The 20,711-nt window shown below is 37.4% G+C and overlaps 1 protein-coding gene across 26 annotated transcripts in view; it reads left to right on the top strand.

Moving 5' to 3' along the window:
• Positions 1–20,711, top strand: part of DLG1 (discs large MAGUK scaffold protein 1) — a 270,363-nt gene that overhangs the window by 181,755 nt on the left and 67,897 nt on the right. For all 26 annotated transcript variants that reach the window (XM_080656682.1, XM_080656681.1, XM_080656680.1 and 23 more), the window contains 2 exons: positions 1,654–1,774; positions 7,107–7,263. In XM_080656682.1, coding sequence (XP_080512808.1) covers positions 1,654–1,774; positions 7,107–7,263 — 278 coding nt within the window. The remainder of the gene's footprint in view (positions 1–1,653; positions 1,775–7,106; positions 7,264–20,711) is intronic.

Here is a 20,711-nt window from a genome sequence, read left to right as displayed (position 1 = left end):
GTCCCACAGTTCTTGGATATTTTGTTTTGGTTTTATTAGGTTTTTAATCGGTCCTTTTTCTCTTTACTTTTTAGGTTTAGAAGTTGCTATTGCAATACCCTCAAGCTCAGAGATTTTTTTTCCTCAGCTGTATTCAGACTATTAATAAGCCCTTCAAAGGCATTATTTATTTCTATTACAGTGTTTTTGATCTCCAGTATTTTTTTTTCTTTCTTAGAATTTCCATCTCTCTACTTACATTACTCATCTGTTCTTGCATACTGTCGGCTTCTTTATTAGAGCCATTAGTATACTATTCGTTGTTTCAAATTCCTGGTCTGATAATTTCAACATTGCTTTCATGTCTGAGTCTGGTTCTGATGCTTGCTCTTTCTCTTCAAACTGTGTTTTTGCTTCTTAGTATATACGTCTTATAATTTTTTTCTTGATAACTAAGCATGATGTACTCGGTAAAAGGAGCTGCTATAAATAGGCCTTTAATGATGTGGTGGTACAGTTTGGGGGGAGGGAAAGTGTTATATAGTCCTATGATTAGGTCTCAGTCTTTTAGTCAGTTTGTGCCTCTGGAATGTGAACTTTACAGTACTTCTCAGTATTTCCCACCTCCTCCCTTAGGTAGGTGGGACAGGATGGTTAGAGTGGGCTGGAGTTGGTTATTTCCCAGTAAAAACTCAGCAGGTTAGGGTCTCGTTAATAGTTCCTCCTAGGAGCAGACTCTGTTGAGAAGAAGCTTGTGTCTTCCAAAATGATTCTTTTTCCTTTCCTCCTGCAAAGAAGCACAGGGCATTTTTTTTTTTTTTTCCAGTATTCACTCTAAGACCCAGTAGAGATCCGGGAAGTAAAATTTACAAAAGTGTGGGGTCCCTGGATGACAGGGTCCACCTGGTGTTTTTTTTTTTTTTAATATATTTTATTGATTTTTTACAGAGAGGAAGAGAGAGGGATAGAGTTAGAAACATCGATGAGAGAGAGACATCAATCAGCTGCCTCCTGCACACCCCCTACTGGGGATGTGCCCGCAACCCAGGTACATGCCCTTGACTGGAATCGAACCTGGGACCCTTCAGTCCACAGGCCGACGCTCTATCCACTGAGCCAAACCGGTTAGGGCCCACCTAGTGTTTTTGACTTTCAGAGTTGTCTACCCTGAGCCTCCAAAAACTTGTCAATTATGATTCAGGCTTCTCTACACCAGCAGTTCTTCCCACAGAGGTTTCTGTTCTGGTTAAGTGGTGATTCTCTGTTTGCTGCCAGTCTCTCCAATTTGAGAGACAGCAGTTTGCCCTGTGACCTCCCTTATCTTAGGGATTAAAGAATCGTTGATTTTTTCAGTTTGTTTAGCTTTTTAGTTGTTTTTAGGACAGAGTGATGACTTTCACACTTCCTATATGCTAAACTAGAAACATACTATTAATCATGTGGTTTTTACAAGTTTGCTTTACTGATCTGAATATTTGAACTAGTTTTTACCTGGAAACTTGACCTTGTCTAATTTTTTTTACCTGATAAATAAATCTTCTCTAACAAATTCTATTATAGGAATAAGTGAATATGAATTATACATTAATTAATCTTTAATTTTCTAATTCACAAATGTGGTACTGAATAGCTTGTTTCATTTTTCAAGTGTTTTTCACTTTCTTTATTTTGAAGCTGCTTCTCAGCCCGTTGATAACCATGTTAGCCCATCTTCCTACTTGGGCCAGACACCAGCATCACCAGCCAGATACTCACCTGTTTCTAAAGCAATGCTTGGAGATGATGAAATTACACGGTAAGGAACTGAACATACATACATCCTTCTTACATAAAGCCAACTATTAGATGGAGTTCTAATCAGCCAAGTAGGATAGCCATAATTTTCAGGTCTAAATTTTTATTGACAGATGAGGAACCTAAACCTTAATTTTTCATTGGATGATTCATTGAAGAGACTGAAATGTAAAAATATTTTATATTCCAAATAAATCACTGCTTTTTTTTAATATTGCTATTTTTTAATGATTGGTAAATTATCATTAGAAAGTAGCTCTGGTAAAAGTTAAGAACATATTTAGGGATATTTAAAACTAACTTCATATATTTTTATCTAATATATACCATATAATATTATGGCATTTATTTTTCAGAATTTAACAAGTAATATTTTCTCTAACACCTAAAATATACTTTCAACTAACATTACTAACTGCACTCAAGTTTGTAGATTAACTCTCTTTTTATTCCCAAAGAACTCTCAACTATGTGGGAAAAAGTAAGTGAAAAAGTATTTTAGATCTTTTTCACATTTAATATATTAATAAGACATGTTTGTACAGTTTGCTTTATACTTTGTACAAGTATTTCATGTTATAGCACTTACCATTAAACATACGCTAATTAATGCCTATTTTAATGTTTTTATTAATTGCATTATTGTGAGAATTATTATTTTTGAACCTTCATAAGTCTAATTATTCTTTACTTGTCAGACTCCTTTAGGCAGTGATCTCTTTAAGGTCATATAGGAATGTTTGTCTTTGTCCTCTTCTACAAGAATTAGCAGTGTTGCTCTAACCGGTTTGGCTCAGTGGATAGAGCGTCGGCCTGCGGACTGAAGGGTCCCGGGTTCGATTCCAGTCAAGGGCATGTACCTTGGTTGCGGGCACATCCCCAGTGGGAGGTGTGCAGGAGGCAGCTGATCGATGTCTCTCTCTCATCGATGTTTCTAACTCTCTATCCCTCTCCCTTCCTCTCTGTAAAAAATCAATAAAATATATTTTAAAAAAAAAGAGCAATGTTGAGAACTTAATTTAAAAGGTGCTCAGTAATTATGTTTGGAATGAAAATCATCAGAAAGCATAGTGTTTGTGATGATGATAATGAATTTTCAAGGCTATTAGTGTTTAGGCTATGCTCCTATACTTATCCTATATAATGAAAGGCTAATATGCAAATTGTCCCCTCAACCGGGAGTTCGACCAGGGGGCGGGACCAGCCGGCCAACTGCCCGTGGCCCCTCCCCCCGGCCAATCGGCCCCAATTGGGGTGGGCTGGCCGGACCCCACCTGTGCACAAATTCGTGCACCGGGCCTCTAGTCTGTCATAATCATTTTGTTGCTTTCTAATAGTGCCTATAGGAGTAAAGAGGAAAATAATTAATGGCTTATCTAGTCTTTAATCTCTGCTTATTTTTCAAACTAAAAAATATGTTATATTAGCATCTTGATTGCTGTTTCCCATCTTTTTCACTTGTATATCTCCTGTCTAGAATATTTTATTGGACTTTGTAGTATTGCATGATGGGTGTACCTGTTTTCTATACTTTTCTATAAAATTCAGGTGGTTGGTTACTAGATATGTCTTCCCAAATTGGTGTGCGTTTTATCACTCCCTTTTGATAATTACACTACTATGCCCAGATATTGAGGTATAAAATCTTCATCTTTTCATCAGAAGTTCTCCACAGTTTGATCCTAAAGCAATCTTTCAAAGGTTATCTCACATTACCAATCTTAAATAAAATAAAAGAAATCCCAACAAACAGTTGATTTAAAGGTTTATTTTTAACAGATATGACCCACATACAGTTCACCCATTTAAAGTGTACAACTCTGATTTTTGGTATATCACATTATTAATTTTTTTAATATGGTAAAATATACATAACATAGCATTTGCCATTTTTACATTTTCAAATGTGCAATTCAGTGGCATTAGTTGCATTCATAACATTATGCAACCATCCACTATCTATTTCCAAAACTTTTCCTTACCTCAAACTCTGTAAACACTAAGAAATAACTCCCATTTCCCTATCTTCCCTGCTCCTCCTGGTAACCATGACTCTACTCTCTGTCTCTATGAATTTGCCTACTCCAGATTATTAATATAAGTGGAATCTTAAAATACTTATCCTTTTGTGTCTGGTTGTAGCATGTACAGAACTTCATTCCTTTTTATGGCTGAATAATATTCCATTTTGTGTATATACCCCATTTTGTGTATCCATTCATCTGTGACAGACACCTGAGCTGTTCCCACCTTTTGGGTATTGTGAATAATGCTATTATAAACAATGGCTTGTGAGTATCAGTTTCTGTCCCTGCTTTCAATTCCTTTTGATCAGTGATTTTCAATCAGTGTGCACAAGAATTTTTAAAACATTCAATACTTAACTGTTTAATCAGGAGCACTGACTGTTTTTCCCTGAAATTGTCAAAAAACATGTCAATAGCACAGCTCTGTTTATGCCGGGTTTTCTCTAAAGCTGAAATGGCAGCCAGTCAACCGCTCTCTGAAGAGTGTAGTATTGCTATTAATAAAGTGGCATCTTATAAGCCGCACATCAGTAATGCTTATTTATCTATGCCCTATAATTCCATTGAAGACTCAGTACAACTTCTTTTTGCTGAATTCTTTGAAGACCACGCTGAGGTGAAGAGGGAAAATGGAAAGGAATTCCTGAAATATCTAAGAAAATGTGGGAGTAAAATTTGCCTTCCAGTGTTTAAGAGGCCTGAGATAAATAACTGGAGAACCAGCATAAAGGCTCTAGAGTGAGGAAAACCACCTGCAAGTCCAGCTAGGAAATCGTAAGCGATTAGCAAATCAGGCCCAGGAGGAGGAAGACCCATTGTAAAAGCCTGCTGAAGTATTAGTTAAATAGACCTTAACATCAGAAGGCAACAAAGCATGTCTTCCCATTGTAGTAGGTCCCAAAATCAATCAGGTGCTTAAGAATCTTGATCTTCTCCATTTGACAGAAGACTGCTTTTCTTCATTGGTGTGTGTACAAATAAACCTATATTTGCATTATTTTAAAAAACAAAACAAAACATGACAATAGCCACCACAACAATAGCTGTCCGGTGTGACTGAATCAAAACAAACTACACCTTTTTTATTTATTGTCAGATCGACAAAATATTTTTGAGTGTGCCGCCAAATTTTAGTAATTAGTTTATATGTGCTATGAGATGAAAAATGTTGAAAATTGCTGCTTTAGATATATATCTGTGAGTGGAATTGCTGGATCATATAGTGACTCTGTGTTTAAGTTGATGAGGAACTACCTATTTTCTAAAGAAGCCACATCATTTTACATTCCCACTGTCAATAATTTTAGGGTTCCAGTTTTTCCACATCCTCACCAACACTTGTTTTTCATGTTTTGTTTTATTTTATAGCCATTGTAGTAGTTGGACATATTGTGATTTTTACACATTTTCCTAATTACTAATAATGTTGAAGCATCTTTTCATGGGCTTTGAAAAATTAGAATTTATTTTTCTCTGGAAATACTATTGGATTTCAGCAGGGTAATTTTAATTAAGTATTATTTACTACTATAGAAGTAGAATTCATACATATGTTTAAAGCATAATAGGAACCCTAAACCATGAGTCTACCATCTAACAAGAAAATAAAACATTACCAATATAGTGAAACCTATCCTGTGTCCTGCTTTTCTGCACTGCCCCACCAAGTTAACTGCTTTTCTGAATTTTTGATTTATTCCCTTTTTTCTTTCATATATGTTTGTGTATATAATATCCTTAACAGTATATATTTAGTTTTGCAATTTTTGACAAGAAAATATAATTTTGTTAACACTATAAGTGAACTGGCAAAACTGATACATCTGTATGACTAGAAAATACCATTTTAAGTTTTGAGTAGACAAATATTTAAGAAGCTTAATTTCACATTATATGGAAGTATTCCTAAAATACATTGGTAAAAGTTACTTACTTCTTCTAAGCCTTTTGTTATCAATAGATTTCTGTGATGTTTTAGAAAAATCAGATTAAATTTAAAAAATGTTTATCAGATATGATATAATCTAATCTCAAGTGATGTTCTGTATTTCATTATATAAAATAATCTGCTGCTGGAATTTTCATGGTCTTACCAAAGGAGATGATTGATTTTCACACAACTATGTATAACTGGTAGCAAATGTGAAACATTTTTAGTGGTAAGATATATTTTTATTTCAGAGATTTTTTTTTTAATATATTTTATTGATATTTCACAGAGAGGAAGGGAGAGGGATAGAGAGCTAGAAACATCGATGAGAGAGAAACATCGATCAGCTGCCTCCTGCACACCTCCCACTGAGGATGTGCCCGCAACCAAGGTACATGCCCTTGACCGGAATCGAACCCAGGACCTTTCAGTCCTCAGGCCGACGCTCTATCCACTGAGCCAAACCGGTTTCGGCGATTTCAGAGATTTTAAATAGGTGTTTTGTGGGGCAAAAAAAAGGGTGCATCTTAGAAAGGACAAAAAGCAGAAGTAGATAGATAGATGGATGTGACTTAAGAAATAAAGATATTTAATGGTTTCATATAAGAAATCTGGAGGTGGGCAATTCCAATGTTTATGTAGCAACCCTCGGTCCATGGTTTCTCTGCTTGATCTTAGCTTCATGATTGTTATGTGTTCAAACCAGTAATTGGGTTTTATCATTTATTCTTTTGTGGGGGGTGTTATTTTGGGTAGGGAGGCAAACAAATGTGCTTTGTCCTTGTTAGGGTCTGTCTTTCTTTGGAAATGACAGTGAAATTTCCCTTCATTTCTCAGAAGCCAGAAGAGGGTCATAGCAAAGGGTTAATGACTGGCTTAAGTTAATTATGAACTCATCCCTTTGGGATTGGAAAAAGGACCTACCTTCTCTAAGAAAAAGGGATATCTGCCTTTTACAAAATCTAAAAAGTAGGGGAAACAGGCAGTAAAATGTGCACAACATCAATTTTTCATAAGTGTATTATATATACAATATTCCCTGAGTAGGCTCTTTATGTCATTTTTTTAAATTTCCACATTGTTTTCTTCTTTCTGTTTTAGTTTCATGTTTTCTTCCTTTTATTTTAGTTTCATGTTTGTTTCTTAACACGGGTTTTGCTTTTATATAAACTTAGGATTTTTACTTTTAATTTCTAAGCCTAATATCTAGGGTTAGAAAGAATTCCTTACTCCACAATTTCAAAAACCCTTTTATATTTCATCTAGCTTTCTTTATAGTTAGAAAAGAGTTATCAATAGGGAATTCTTTCTCATTGATACAGTGTCAAGTTCTGTATAAAATTTCTGAGATAAACAATTTTTTTTTTAATTTTTAGGGAACCTAGAAAAGTTGTTCTTCATCGTGGCTCAACAGGCCTTGGTTTCAACATTGTAGGAGGTGAAGATGGAGAAGGAATATTTATTTCCTTTATCTTGGCTGGAGGACCTGCTGATCTTAGTGGAGAGCTCAGAAAAGGAGATCGTATTATATCGGTAGGATATGTTAATCAAAGTAATGTGTGTGTTTTTATTTTAACTATGACCTATTAATTATTAAAAATTTTTGTTTTTACATCCTAAAGCTATAAGATATTTTAGTTAATCTTACCATTTTACAGCTTAATTGTAGAATTATATTGATGTCAGAGAACATGATCTATATGATAGATTTTATTTTGATATTTGGCTTATTTATAAGTATCATCTTTATAAAGGTCTTTTATACTATGTCTATTAACTCAACCTATTTCTTTATGTGTCTATTAACTCAACCTTGCTACTTGTTTAGTTTAGATCTTTGTTTTAATCTGTTGTCTGTTTAATATATTATTTAAAGATTTGTTTAAGCTGTCTGAATATGATGATGGGTTTAGCACTTTGTCCTTGTAGCAATTTTTTTCATTGTATGTATGAAACTATGTTATTAAATGCACTAAATTTAGAATCATCATTTCTTCCTAGTGAGTTGAACTTTTTGATCCCCTATATTTATAATAATGGTTTTTATCCTAGAAGGTATATTGCTGATATTAATGTAACTGCTAACATTTTTGCTTGATATTCACCTCATCTTTTCTTCCCTTTTTACTTTCAGTTTGTGCATTTATGTGGCTGTTGTCCATACAATTTTATACTAAAACTGATCAATAATTCTGCTCTTCTACCTAATGGCTCACAGACTTTGGGAAACTTTAATTCTAATGATCTGTTTCTAGTATTTTACTTCTATTTCACTTTTATATCCCCCAAACTGAGTCATTTTTATTTTTTTTAACGTTAATCCATTTGTTCTATAATTTTTTGTTCTTATATCTTCTGTATTTTTTAGTAGGCCACTAACAGCATTGGGATTTATTTTATTGTATAGGACTGTCTTGTTCATTGTAGAAAATTTAGCCTTTTAAGCTCCCATTCTCTTGCTAGAAGAACTCCCTAGTTATTTTAAGAAGCAAAAGTGTCCCTCAAATATCCAGATGCACCTTAGTGGGAGCCCTTGGATTATTCTTTAGCATGATTTTTTTTTATATAATTGATTGATAGATTTGAGAGAGAGAGGAAGAGAGAGAAACATCGATTATTGTTCCACTTATTTGTGCCTTCATTGTTTGATTCTTCTATGTGTCCTGACCAGGGTTTGAACCCATAACCTTGGCATATCGGAATGATGCTCTAAGGCAGTGATTCTCAACCTTTCTAATGCTGCGACCCTTTAATACAGTTCCTCATGTTGTGGTGACCCCCAACCATAAAATTATTTTCGTTGCTACTTTATAACTAATTTTGCTACTATTATGAATTATAATGTAAATATCTGTGTTTTCCGATGGTCTTAGGCGACCGCTGCTGTAGAGCCTAAGACCATCAGAAAACACAGATATTTGCATTACGATTCATTAACAGTAGCAAAATTACAGTTATGAAGTAGCAACGAAAATAGTTTTATGGTTGGTGGTCACCACAACATGAGAAACTGTATTAAAGGGTCTCAGCATTAGAAAGGTTGAGAACCACTGCTCTAAGGCATCATTTCTTCCTAGTGAGTTGAGCTTTTTGATCCACTGGTCAGGGGCTGGCAATGATTTCTGGATGATAAATACTCTTAGAGTTTGTCTGAAAATAACTTTATTTTACCCTGACGTGTAAATATAATTCAGTCTAGAATTCTAGGTTGACAGTTGTTGTCCAGTACTTTGAAGATATTGCTTTATGCATGCTATTTGGAAAATAATACAATAATTAATAAACAGTAATCCTATATAATAAAAGCATAATATGCAAATCGACTGAAAGGCAGAACAATGGGTTGCTATGACGTGCACTGACCACCAGGGGGCAGATGCTCAATGCAGGAGCTGCCCCTTGGTGGTCAGTGCACTCCCACAGGGGGAGCGCCACTCAGCCAGAAGCCGGGCTGTGCCCTCTCACAGTCCGGTACCCCTCGGGGGATGTCCGCCTGCCGGCTTAGACCTGTTCCCACCACCGCCGCTGCTCTCACCCACCGTGAGCCCGGCTTCTGGCTGAGTGGTGCTCCCCAGGGGGAGTAGGCCTAAGCCAGCAGTCAGACATCCCCTGGGGGCTCCCGTACTGTGAGATGGTGCAGGCCTGGCTGAAGGACCCCTCTCACCCCTCCCACCCCCAGTGCAGGAATCTCGTGCATCAGGCCTCTAGTACAAGAATAAACTCTGTTTCACACACTCACAACTATAAACCTACTTTTGTCCCACCCTGTATGCTATTTTGTTTTTAATTAAAAAGTTTAGGCAACACTTTAAAATTGTACTATCTGAGATATAGAAACAAACCTATATCCTGTGTCGCCAGTAATATTCAATATTGATGACTATTTAAATAATTTCTTACAGACCAATAGAGACCTTTTCAACTACAAAATATAAAGAAAACAAAATCTGAAAATACTCCTCAAACTGAAGGTATATGTTGCTAGAACAGGATAGGAAAAGCATTCAAAAATGTACATTGTATCTTTTTACAGTTTTTTATCAATCCATCTTGCCACCTAATCCTTATCTGCACATACTTAACATGTATCACCATATTCCTGCAACCTATATCTGACAAAAGACTTGGAGGAATTGAGGTGGGAGTTATGAAACTTTTCTCTCTTGTGGCAGTTGCTACACAACATTTAAAATTGTCAAAACTCTTAACTGTAAACTAAAAAAAGATTAATTTATTGAATATAAATTATGCCTAAATAAAAACAGATGTTTAAAGTCATAACCAAGTATCATATCCACCCAGTTAAATGATTTTTTAAAAATTGATGACAATAAAACATTGGTGAGGGTATGGAGTAATTATTGTAACTCTCATTCATTACTGGTGGACAGATAAAATAATACAATCACTACAAAAACTTTTGGGGACGTTTTCAAGAAATTAAACATATATCTAACCTTATCACCCAGATTTTACCCACAAAATCGTGTATCTACAAAAATCACTTTAACAATAATTCTTGTAACAGTCTTATTCATAATAACCCAGATTTTGAAATAATTTTTGTTCATCAACAGTAAAGTAGCTAAATAAATTGTTATATGTTTATACAATATACTTCACAGCAATAAAAAGTTAACTACTGAAACTCAAAACAACATGGCTGACACTAAAATACATCATGTTGAATAAAATAAAACACCACAGAAATACATGCTATATTATTCCAGTTACATGCTAATCATGAGCATACAACACTAATTTGTATTAATAGAAGTCAGAAAGTTGGTGCTGGTAATTGTACTGACTATAATAAAGAGACACAATGGAAATGTGGATTGGTTAATGGAGAGGTATATCTTGTTTGGGGTTGTGATTTCGTAGGTGCATACAGTTGTTGAAAATTCTTCCAACTGAACTGTTGAAATTTGTACATTTTTTTCTTATAAATTATATTGTAATTTAAATTTTTAAAATAAATTACAGTATTGCCCTGGCCAGTGGACTAAGTGGTTAGAGCATCAACTGCACACCAAAGTCTCGCAGGTCCTACTACCAATCAAGGGCACATACCTGGGTTGCAGGTTTGATCCCCAGCCCTGGTCTAAAAACCTCAAAGCAAAAATAAATGTGTTTTAAATTGTCAATGAGGAACCACTTTATATGGGTCACTGACACACTACCAGATTATGTTAGTCTAATACAACCTGCTTCACTCAGAACTTTCCCAGTTTAGTACTGAAAGCTTTGTCTGGAAATCCCTTTAGTCTCAATTTTAAAACTGAACATCCCAGATAGTGCAGCCCAGTTGCACATCCTAATGTGAGTGTAAATTAAGTACCTGTATAGCCTTGTTTGGCAGTATGCATCAATAACCTTAAAAATTTCAATGCGAGAGAAACCAAGATGGCGGCATAGGTAAACACCTAAACTGCTGCCTCGCACAACAATTTCAAAACTACAACTAAAAGACAGAACGGACACCATCCAGAACCACAGGAAAGCTGGCTGAGTGAAAATTCTACAACTAGAAGGAAAGAGAAAAGCTCACAGAGAATTGGAGGTACGGCAAAGGGTCTTTGTGCGCGCAGAGAGGAAGGGCGGCTGAGAGCCTGGCTGACTTTCTCTGGCGGAAGGGGGAAAGAAGCCCCCGACCGCACTGAACCCCAGTTCTGACTGCACTGAACCCCAGTTCCGGGCGAGCCCCTGGGGACCCACGCTCTTGTGGGGGGAGTCTGGACTCTCGGGTGGAGACTCGGGAGCTGGGGAAGGCGGAGGACTGAAAGTGCGCGCGCGCCAGTGCGCACAAAGGCTGCGGAGGTTGCCACAGGCTTTCCCTAGTGGAAGGGAGTCAGAGGCTCCTGAATGCACTGAGCCCCAGTTCTGACTGCAGCGAACCCCAGTTCCAGGCGAGCCCCTGGGGACCCACGCTCTTGTGGGGAAAGTCTGGACTCTCGGGCGGAGACTCGGGAGCTGGGGAAGGCAGAGGACTGAAAGTGCATGCGCGCCAGTGCGCACAAAGGCTGCGGAGGTTGCCACAGGCTTTCCCTAGTGGAAGGGAGTCAGAGGCTCCTGAATGCACTGAGCCCCAGTTCTGACTGCAGTGAACCCCAGTTCCAGGCGAGCCCCTGGGGACCCACGCTCTTGTGGGGGAAGTCTGGACTCTCGGGAGGAGACTCGGGAGCCGGGAAGGCAGAGGTCTGAAGGCACGCACGTGCGCGCAAGGGCAAGGCTGACAGGAAGCCAAGACTGAGACTCCACCCCATCCAAGCTGAGCACAGAGGCTATTGCAATTTGGCAAGTCTAATCCTATAAGGCTGTCTCCAGCACCGAACTTCTCCCAGCATAGACACAGCTGATCCTTACAGCCACCTGGCCTGGAGGTCAATTCTTCCCAGTGATACCAACAACAATAAAGACTTAATTACAACAAGGCTGTACACACAGTCCACAAAGGGGTGCACCAAGAGTGTCCACCTCAGGTTAACTGGGGAGGCAGACCCACTGGGCCATATTGGAAACCTAGCACACAAATCTACCTTACCAACTCAGGGAAGCAGTGAAAATGCGGCGTCAAAGAATCAGATCACAAACGAAAGAAATGGAGGAAAACAAACGACTGGATATAGAATTCAAAACCACGGTTATAAGGCTTTTTAAGAATATCCTAGAAAAGGCCGATAAATATAACGAGACCCTCGAAGATATGAAAAAGGACCAACTAGAAATTAAACATACACTGACTGAAATAAAAAATATTATACAGAGACCCCAAAACAGACAAGAGGAACACAAAAATCAAGTCAAAGAATTGAGTTACAAAGAAGCAAAAAACACTCAACAGAAAAAGCAAAAAGCAAAAAAAAAAAATCCAAAAAGTTGAAGATAATGTAAGAAGACTCTGGGACAACTTCAAGCGTACCAACATCAGAATTATGGGGGTGCCAGAAGAAGAGAGAGAGCAAGATACTGAAAACCTATTTGAAGAAATAATGACCGAAAACTTCCCCCACCTGGTGAAAGAAATAGACTTACAAGTCCAGGAAGCCCACAGAACCCCAAACAAAAGGAACCCAAAGAGGACCACACCAAGACACATCATAATTAAAATGCCAAGAGCAAAAGACAAAGAGAGAATATTAAAAGCAGCAAGAGAAAAACAGTTAGTTACCTACAAGGGAGCACCCATACGACTGTCAGCTGACTTTTCAACAGAAACTATGCAGGCCAGACGGGAGTGGCAAGAAATTTTCAATGTGATGAATAGCAAGAACCTACAACCAAGATTACTCTACCCAGCAAAGCTATCATTCAGAATTGAAGGGCAGATAAAGAGTTTCACAGACAAGAAAAAGCTAAAGGAGTTCATCACCACCAAACCAGTATTATATGAAATGCTGAAAGGTATTCTTAAAGAAGAGAAAGAAAAAAAAAAGTAAAGATAAAAGTTATGAACAACAAATACATATCTATCAACAAGTGAACCTAAAAATCAAGTGAATTAAAAACCTGAGGAACAGAATAATCTGGTGAATATAATAGAATCAGGGGCATAGAAAGGGAGTGGACTGATAATTCTCAGGGGGAAAGGGGTATGGGGGGTTCATGAAGAGACTGGACAAAAATCATACACCTATGGATGAGGACAGTGGGGGGGAGGTAAGGGCAGAAGGTGGGGTGGGAAATGGGTGGAGGGGAGATATGGGGGGGAAAAGGAGAAATAATTGTAATAATCTGAATAAAGATTTATTTAAAAAAAAAATTTCAATGCTTATAAGCTTCTCTGTGGAAATACCCTGAAAGCAATAGGAAAACCTCTGAACAGGAGAAAAACATGAGAAAATATATTCAAAACTAAATAAACCTTGAAACAAATTTAAATACCTCATTAGACAAAATTTAACTTTTTTCAATTTTCAGCTTGTATCAGAATCACCTTGAGGCCTTGTTAAAAGATCGATTTCTAGACCCCCATTCCTAAACTTTCTGATTTAATATCATTTGAATAGGTCCTGAAATTTTGATTCTTAACAAGTTTCCATGAGATACTGATATTGCTACCCCTAGAATCAAACTTTGTGAACCACTCTTGTAAAGACATCTATGTTGTTTATTTTTAATTATAAGTCCCCATTACTGAGGAAGTATAAATTATTTGGGAAAGCAAGGAAATAATAAGTTTTATAAAATATTATCTTTAACATTTTATTTTGTTGAAAAAATAAGTTTTTGAAATCATGATCTATTACATATGTAGAATACTACATTTTTCAATATGGTACAAATGAGGTGGTATTGTTACTTCCAATGATGCCAAACATGGTGGATAATATAGTTAATATTCACTAAAAATTTAGAATCATGGAATCTTATAATCAAGTGACTCAAAAGCATCTAACTATGAAACAAGAGGTTTTGATTTAATTCCCAGTCAGGGCACATGCCCGGGTTCGATTCCTAGTGGGGAGTGGAGTGCAGGAGGCATCTGATCAATGATTCTCTCTCATTATTGATGTTTCTATCCCTCTCTCCTTCCCCCTTCCTCTCTGAAATCAATAAAAATATTTTTTTTAAGTGACTCAAAAGACTTCACAGAAATTCTCTCTTCCATAAAAGCAGTGGGGAAAATTACCATACTTGTCAGAATGAACTTTTTCAGAACTCTGGAAATCAGTCAAAAGTTTGCCTCAATTCAAGAAGTATTTATTCAAGAAAATTGGCTGAATCTCCATAAGAATGAGCTTTAACTTGTCTAAAGTCCCATCCTCAGCTCTCCATACCACAATAGCTTTAAAAAATAGCCTACATTCACAGTGAAAACCAGTAACTTGAAAGCCACTAAAGAAACCAGAATGGGGGTGGAACTTTCAGAGGTTCTTTCCCAGAGAACTGTCATAATTTGACCTGTCTGTTGGTTCTTGGAACACCCTACTTTTAAGATTCTTTGTATTTGACCTTATTCAGAACTCCAGTACAAAAGCCTGTCAAAACAATTGCAGGCCCTGGCTGATGTGGCTCAGTTGGTTAGAGCAGCTTCCCTTGTACCTGAGGGTCCCAGGTTTGATTTCCAATCAGGGCACATGCCTGGGTTTCCATCTCTTCTCCCTCCTCTCTAAAATCAATAAAATAAAACAATTACAGGCACATTATGGCTGCTTCAGACATTGGATAACAGTTGGGGCAAACAGACTGTGGGATCGGGCCTAAACCGGCTGTCGGACATCCCTCTCGCAATCCAGGACAACTGGCTCCTAACTGCTCACCTGCCTGCCTGCCTGATCGCCCATAACCACTCTGCCTGCCGGCCTGCTCGCCCCCAACTGCCCCCCACTGCTGACCTGCTCGCCCCCAACTGCCCCCAACTGCTGACCTGCTCGCCCCCAACTGCCCCCCTGCCGGCCTGCTTGTCCCCAACTGCCCCCCCCACCAGCTTGCTTGCCCCCAACTGCCCCCCCACCGCCAGCCTGCTCACCCCCAACTGGCACCCCCGCCGGCCTGCTTGCCCCCAACTGCCCCCCGACCACCAGCCTGCTTGCCCCCAACTGCCCCCCCACCAGCCTGCTCGCCCCCAACTGGCACCCCTGCTGGCCTGCTCACCCTAAGCTGCCCCCCTCCCACCTGCCGGTCTGCTCACCCCCAACTGCCCTCTCCTTCTGGCCTGATCGCCCCTAACCACCTCTGCCTCAGCCCCACCACCATGGCTTTGTCCAGAAGGTCTCCCAGTCTAATTAGCATATTACCCTTTTATTAGTATAGATGTTCAGTTTTTAACAAAAAAAAATTTATGAGATATGCCAAAAACATGAAAATAATGGCCAAAGCCCTGGACAGTAGTTTGAGTGTCAGCCTGTACAACAGAGGGTCACAGGTTTGATTCCTGGTCAAGGACACACACCTGGCTTGCAAGTTCATTCCCCACCTCTGATTGGGGTACATGCAAAAGGCAGTCAGTGTGGCGCTCGTGCTCTCTCTCTCCCTCCCCCCCTCCCTTCCCTCCCTCCTCCCCACCTCCCGCATGCTTTCTCTCCCTTCCAGTCTCTTTGAAAAAGCAATGAGAAAAATATCCTCAGATGAGGATTAACAAAAAAATAAATAAGTAAAAATAAGGGCTAAAAACTTTTCCTTTTTTTATTTTTTTTATTTTTACATATCTGAGAAGCTTGGTAAGTTCCAGTTAGAATAAACTTAAAGAAATCCACACCATAGACCCATCATAATCAAACTGTCAGAAAACAAAAGAAAGAATCTTAAAAGCAGAAAGAGAGAAATGATGCCCATACAGGGGAGCCTCAATAAGATGAACAAGTGATTTCTTGTCGAAAACAATGAAAATAATGGCCAAAGCCCACAAGCAATGGGATGACACATTCAGCGTTTTTAAAGGTAAAGACTGTTTATCAAGAATTCTATATCCAGCCAAACTATCCTTCAGAAACGAAGAACAAATAAGATATTCCAAGATAAACAAAAGCTGAGGAAGTTAATCTCTAGTAAACTTTCCCTACAAGAAATACTATGGAGAATTCCTTCAGACTAAAATAAAAGGACACTAGAGAGTAACCCAAATTCATGTGAAGAAATAAAGAATATCTTTAAAAGTTACTACATAGGTAAATATAAAACAGCATCATTGAATGTTTTTTAACTTTTTTCTTCCATCTGATTAAAAGACAACTGAATAAAACAATTTTAAATCTGTGTTGATAGGCACACATTGTACAAAAGTTTCATGTAAATATAATACTAGTGTCACAAAAGGGATAGAGGGCACAGTTAGAGCAGTTTTTCTATACTATTGAAATTAAGTTAGTATTAATCCAAAGATTATTTTATAAGATGTTAATTATAATCTAGAGAAATCACTAAGAAAATAACTCAAAATATGCATAATTTTAAAATGACAAGGGAACTACTAGTAAAATGATACACTAGAGCCCTAACCGATTTGGCTCAGTGGATAGAGCATCGGCCTGCAGACTCAAGGATCCCAGGTTCGATTCCGGTCAAGGGCATGTACCTTGGTTGTGAGCACATCCCCAGTGGGGGGTGTGCAGGAGGCAGCTGATAGATGTTTCTCTCTCATCGATGTTTCTAACTCTCTATCCCTCTCCCTTCCTCTCTGTAAAAAATCAATAAAATATATTAAAAAATAAAAAATAAAATGATACACTAGAAAACATCTATTTAACAAAAGAAGGTAAGTAATAAAGGAATAGAGGGACAAAAAAGACATAAGGCATAAAGAAAACAAATAGCAAAATGGATGACATGTAAATCTTACTTTTTTAATAATTACACTGAATGTAAATGGATTAAGCACAGAATATGCCCTGGCCGATGTGGCTCAGTGGTTGGAGCATTGGCCCACACCTTGAAGGGTCGCAGGTTCGATTCCTGGTCAGGGGCACCTACCTCCGTTACAAGTTCAATCCCTGACGTGGGAGGTAACCATTGATATCTCTCTCACATCGATGTTTCTCTCTCTCTCTCTCTCTCTCTCTCTCTCTCTCTCTCTCTCTCTCTCTCTCTCTCTCTCTCTCTCTCTCTCTCACTTCCGCTGTCCCTCTCTCCTCTCTTCTTCCTTTTCACTCTCTATAAATTAATGGGAAAAATATCCACATGTGAGGATTAAAACAAAAGATATTGACAGGGTAGATTGAAAAACAAGATCCAACTGTAAGTTTTCTACAAGGGACATATTCTGGATTTTTATTTTTTTAAATAAAAGCTGTTTACTTTCAGCAGAGATTGAAAAGAAAAGGTTGGAAAAGAGACCATGCAAGCAGTAACCAAGAAACACCTAAAGTGGCTATCCTAATATCAGACAAAGTAAACTTTAACTCAAAAATTGTTACTAAAGGTAAAAGACATTTTATAATATGTGTTATATAGATTACATATGGTATATAGTTGTATGTGTTATATAATTGTTGATAAAGAAAGACATAAACTATTGAAACTAACTCAAGAAGAAATATAAAATCTAAATAGACCTAAATAATTAAGGAGATTGGATTAATCAAAACTTTCCACAAAGGAAAAAGCCCAGGATCAAATGGCCTCACTGCTGTAGTCTACCAAAAATTTAGAGAAGACTTAACTCTTCCCCAAAAGGAGTAGACATGAAGATCACTTCCCAACTCATTCTGCAACAGTGTTATTCTTAGGTCAAACCAAACAAGGACAGCACAAGAAGAGAAAACTACAAACCCCAGTATCCCTTATGAATATAGATATTAGAATCCTCAACAAAATAGCAAATGATCCAGCAGAATAAAAAAGAATTATACACTATCAAAATAAGGAATATGCATCATAATCAAGGGGACTTTAAAGAATGCATGGTTGGTTCAGCATACAAAATCCAACCAAAAAAGACACCATTTTGATAAAGGACATAAACCACATGATTATCTCTAGGCACCAAAAAAGCACGTGTTGAAAACCAATACCTTTACATCAGAAAAACACAAAACAAATTAGGAACAGAAGAGACCTTCAACCTTATAACAAGTCTCAGAAAACTGATAGCTTACATCATACGAAATGCTAAAACACTACTAGAATTTCTAGATAGGGCAGGTAGACAAGAAATAGAAACAAAAGGCTTCCAAATCAAAAGGGAAAACCATCTCTCTTTGCAGATGCCATGATCTTATATATAGAAAAATCATAGGAAATCCAACAACAAAAAACTATTAGAACTAATAAATTTAGTCATTTGTAGGACAGAGAATCACTGTACAAAACCCAGTTCTATTTCTGTATACCAGCATTGGCCAATCTGAAAATGAAATTAAGAAAAGAATTCTATTTATAGTAGTATCTAAAGAGTATTTAAATTCTATTTTAAAAAAGAGTAAAATACTTGTGGAATATTCATTACAATGGGATATTATTCAAGCCGTAATTAAAGAAGTATTGATACATGCTACAAGGATGAATCATGAAAACATTCTTAAGTGAAAGAAGCCAAGCGCAAGTGGTCATATATTGTAGTACTCCATTTATTTAAAATGTACATAATAGATAAATCCATAGAGTCAGAAAGTAGATTAGTGGTTGCAAGGGACTAAGAGGAGAGGGAGGGGAGAAATGACTGCTAATAGGTATTTCTTTTTTGAGTGAAGGAAATGTTTTGGAATTAGATCATGGTGATAGTTGCACATTCTTATGAATATACTAAATACTACTAAATTTTACTCTTTAAAGGTATGAATTTTAGCCCAATCAGAGTGGCTCGGTTAAGCTTTGTCCTGGGCACCGAAAGGTTGCCAGTTCGATTCCCATTCAGGACACATACCTGGTTTGCAGGTTTGATTCCCAGTCGGTGAAAATATGGAAGGCAACCAATTAATGTTTCTCACATCTCTCTCTCTCTCTCTCTCTCTCTCTCACTCTCACTCTCACTTCCTCCCTCCCTCCCACTTTCACTCCCTCCCTTCCCTCTTTCCCTACTTTCCTCCCTCCCTTTCTCCCTCTGTCCCTCCCTCTCTTTCTTTGTTTCTCTGTCTCTCTTTCTCTAACCCCCCTCTTCTTTCTCTCTCTCTCTCTCTCTCTCAGCATGTCCTCAGACGAGGATCCTCCTATATAATAAAAGGCTAATATGCAAATTGCTCCCTCGGGAGTTCGACCACTCTCTATGACATACGCTGGCCATGGGGGGGGGGGGGGGGCGGTGTGGCGCAGAACGAAGGAAGGCATGGCCGGCAGTCAGAAGGCCCTGATCGGCCCTGATCTCCGCCAGGCCTAGGGACCCTACCTGTGCATGAATTTCGTGCACCGGGCCTCTGGTTAAAAATAAAAGTATAAATTTTATGTAAATTATATCTCCTTTTTTAAGTGTTAGTATAGAAAAGGGACCCTGAGACTATTTACACAAATGTCTCAGTACAAGCATTTTTCTAAAGTATATTTAATAAATCTTCCATTAAAATATTCAGTGATATTTAAGAAAGTCTTCAACTTGTTTTCTTATTAACAAACTATACTCTTTTAAATCTATATAGATTGTCTTCAACTCTTTTCTATAGCAAAAGGATTTGATGCTCAGGAATATTTCAAAATTATGATTTTTCTCACAATAATCAGTGAAATTTTACCTTTCTTTATATTCCTTCCCTAATTTGTTCTCCTGGAAATTAGGAAGATTTTCTTTATGTTCAGTTTTGTATAGCCCTCAGCTAGAGATATTCTCTAATAAAACCACATTATATTACATTTGTTTAGATTAAGGTGTTTGGACCTTGGTTTTCACTTGAGAAATATGTGTGTTCTATTTAGTTGCATTATGATATCCTTTAAATATAATTTAAAATACTAAGACCTTACATGATTAAAATGTTCTTTTGTGTAAATTTTATAATCCCTACAATTTCCAAAATTGGTATGTGATCATTAATAGGTTTTAGATTAGGTGTTGACCAAACAGGTTCTCATGTAAAAATTGTATGATGGTTTTTCTTTCTTTCCAACAATGTTCAGTGATGGTCCTGACATTCTATTAGTTGCTGGTTCTTAGGGCGGGGGGGGGGGGGGGAGAGGGGGGGAGAACTACCTAAATATTTAAAGTTCGTTACATTCGAATGTAACGCTCTATGAATCTCCTGTTAAATTTTTCTTACAATGGAAAAAGTACAATCTCTTAAGATACCTTGAAGTATATATTAGGTATTGCCATCCTTTCGGAAATAAGTTGCTTCTTATTCTGGAATGGAATTGATCACCTTAGTAATTATTTCACCCAGAAGGGCCCTTTATTCAAAAATGTCTCCTTACTCATTTATTAACATTTACTCTATTTAAATGTAGTTAGTCCTTGAAATCTGAGTTACTTTAATTCTTTTAAATAATTGTTTTTCTATTAACTCAAAAATAATGAAGCTTTAATTTGGGAAAGGAAGGAAGAGAATTAGAACTGAGATGAGAAATAAGAATGAAAATATGGCAGGAGTTGAAAGGATGCTACAAAATTAATATCC

The sequence above is a fragment of the Plecotus auritus genome, assembly GCF_963455305.1.
Source record: "Plecotus auritus genome assembly, chromosome: 2".
NCBI classification, from domain to species: domain Eukaryota; kingdom Metazoa; phylum Chordata; class Mammalia; order Chiroptera; family Vespertilionidae; genus Plecotus; species Plecotus auritus.
The sequence above is the reverse complement of the archived record's forward strand: the minus strand, read 5'-3'. Positions and strand labels throughout refer to the sequence as shown.